Raw genomic sequence first — 2183 nt, 5'->3', positions numbered from 1 at the left:
AATACTAACAACCCTCACATCAAGGTCTGAACCCATATCAACATGCTGCCATAAATCTAAGTGTATATAAAAGCTCTGTCTACACTGACAAATACATAAGTTAAAAATTTCACACGAATAAAATATACAAGCGGTACTGGGTAATGTTCAAAAAGAATGCATATACTCTAATTTGTAGAGCATCACAGCAGAGAGTTGTAATATAATGAGGAATAGAAAGAACTGCTTACTTGAACAACAAAGAATTGGATTGGACTTCCATTCTGGTCATAATTATATCTTCCAAGTTCAGTTCCTTCAGAATCATATTCATGGGCCAGCCCCTAGAATAAAAGTATTCAATAAGAAGTTACCAATCTAGAATAATAGTTAATAGGACTACTGTAGTCCAGTGAATGTGTTAAGATAAACTATAAATCCATAGACAGTCCAGTTGGTAACAATTATTCAAAGAAAAAAATCAATCCAATGTTAAATTCAGGTTCATATTTTTATCAAACACAACTGATAGTGACTAATCTGGACATACAGTAGTTCTAAGTGACCAATTTGTTTTGTTCTATTATGGACCTTTTCAGAGTGTCAATCAAACTGAAGTACTCACTATTCAGAACAAGGCTAGTAATATGTGCATGTCCCAAAAAACTTAGGCTGTCCCACAAATGCATGTTACACACTTTTACCTTGAGGCCTTAGCAACAATATCCAAGGGGTATGACTTAATAATATTGTCACACACAACTGACCAATAACTGACCTAATCAAACTTAAGTACCGACCAATCAGAACAAGGCTAGGAATGTGTGTGTCCTACAAAAACGTGCTGTCACACAAATCATGGGAACTTTTGATTGCATATCTTAATGACGTCACCTAAAGTCTGTGCATGTGAAGAAGTTGAATTTTTGTGGTCGCATGGTTCCTAGGACGTAATTTGGCCAAATCTGCTTTGAGCAGAATGTAGGATGGTCACGCACGAGTGAATCCATTCTAGTGTCGCGTCGTCGTGCAAATCAAAAGCTCTCAATTATCTTACCATAATACCTCCATGCACAAAGGCACCTGTGTACATACTTTTACACTGTTGATTTCTGGGACCGTAGCAACAATATTCCAGAGGTGAGGCATAGTAGAAAGGTTCATTTGTGAGTGTGAATGTTATTAGATGTTAAAGAATAAAAAAAAAAATAAAAACGAAAGTACTTACCACAACAGAGAAGTTGTTGGGAGCACTGTCAATGTTGCCAGTAGGAGAAAGGGATTTTGGGATATGTTCCATTGAGAAGGAAGTGATCTTGACAAAGTTTGATAACTGTATCACAACATAACCCTGAGTCCCTACCAATGCCCAACAGTTGCCAGGGTTCATGTCAGGCTGAAGTGAAAAACAAAGAATCAGTAAACACATCATCTTTTCTTCATCTCCCTCTAAAGTTTAGATTCACATTTGAGCCTTAATATCCAGATTACCAGGTATGTGAGAACATCCGATCAGTTAGCACTAACCATCAGGAAGTGCATATAGTTAGCGAGTGCTATCGGTTTACAAACCAATAAGTCATCATATCCAATTTCCCAGTGATCCCACCCTCATCTTCTTGATATCTGGATTGGGGATTTTCTTGTATGAACACAACTGTACATGTGTATGTTATAATCTGGATCCTGCTAACCGTTAGCTGGTGATTAGCCAAAGTGTTTATTGAAAATTTATATTTATTTTATTTATTCATGCAAGTAATATACATATACCTATATTTAATGATCTAAATAGAAACCGCAAAATTATTAGTGAAGTGATTGATTAATTGATTGATTGATTGATTGACTGACTGATTCAATACCAAATAAAATTCATTGTCAGTCTAGCCACCTTTGGTGTATACTGTTACTTCATTTCATTTTTTAAGTTATTCCTTGTATTTTAGTTTCTTGATGGATTCATTTTTTCTTGTTGTGAGATATAGATCATCCTTAGATGCTAAATTACAGTTTTTAATTTTACAGCTTTTATGATACAGTATTGATATAGTATAACAGAGTTACGTAGTATGTATTTTTAAAGCCCCATTCCCGGCAAAATTTCAATTTTTAAGAAAAATCTAATTTTTGTATAATGTTATAAAGATTTATAAATATAATACGGAATTGCTAGTTTAACTGAATTTAGACATTCCTAAGAA

The 2183-nt window shown here is 34.4% G+C and overlaps 1 protein-coding gene across 1 annotated transcript in view; it reads right to left on the bottom strand.

Moving 5' to 3' along the window:
* Positions 1–230: 230 nt before the first annotated feature.
* LOC117103540 (SUN domain-containing protein 1-like) overlaps positions 231–2183 on the bottom strand; it is a gene marked incomplete at its 3' end in the record, with an annotated part of 19313 nt that continues 17360 nt past the window's right edge. Inside the window, exons 7-8 of the mRNA XM_033244109.1 lie at positions 1208–1375; positions 231–323 (exon numbers count right to left, since the gene is read on the bottom strand). Coding sequence (XP_033100000.1) covers positions 231–323; positions 1208–1375 — 261 coding nt within the window. The remainder of the gene's footprint in view (positions 324–1207; positions 1376–2183) is intronic.

This window comes from Anneissia japonica, unplaced genomic scaffold, assembly GCF_011630105.1.
Source record: "Anneissia japonica isolate Jap-2015-1 unplaced genomic scaffold, ASM1163010v1 scaffold3461_len54062_cov155, whole genome shotgun sequence".
Taxonomy (NCBI): domain Eukaryota; kingdom Metazoa; phylum Echinodermata; class Crinoidea; order Comatulida; family Comatulidae; genus Anneissia; species Anneissia japonica.
Note: the sequence above shows the minus strand (reverse complement) of the source record. Positions and strands in the feature narration are given on the sequence as shown.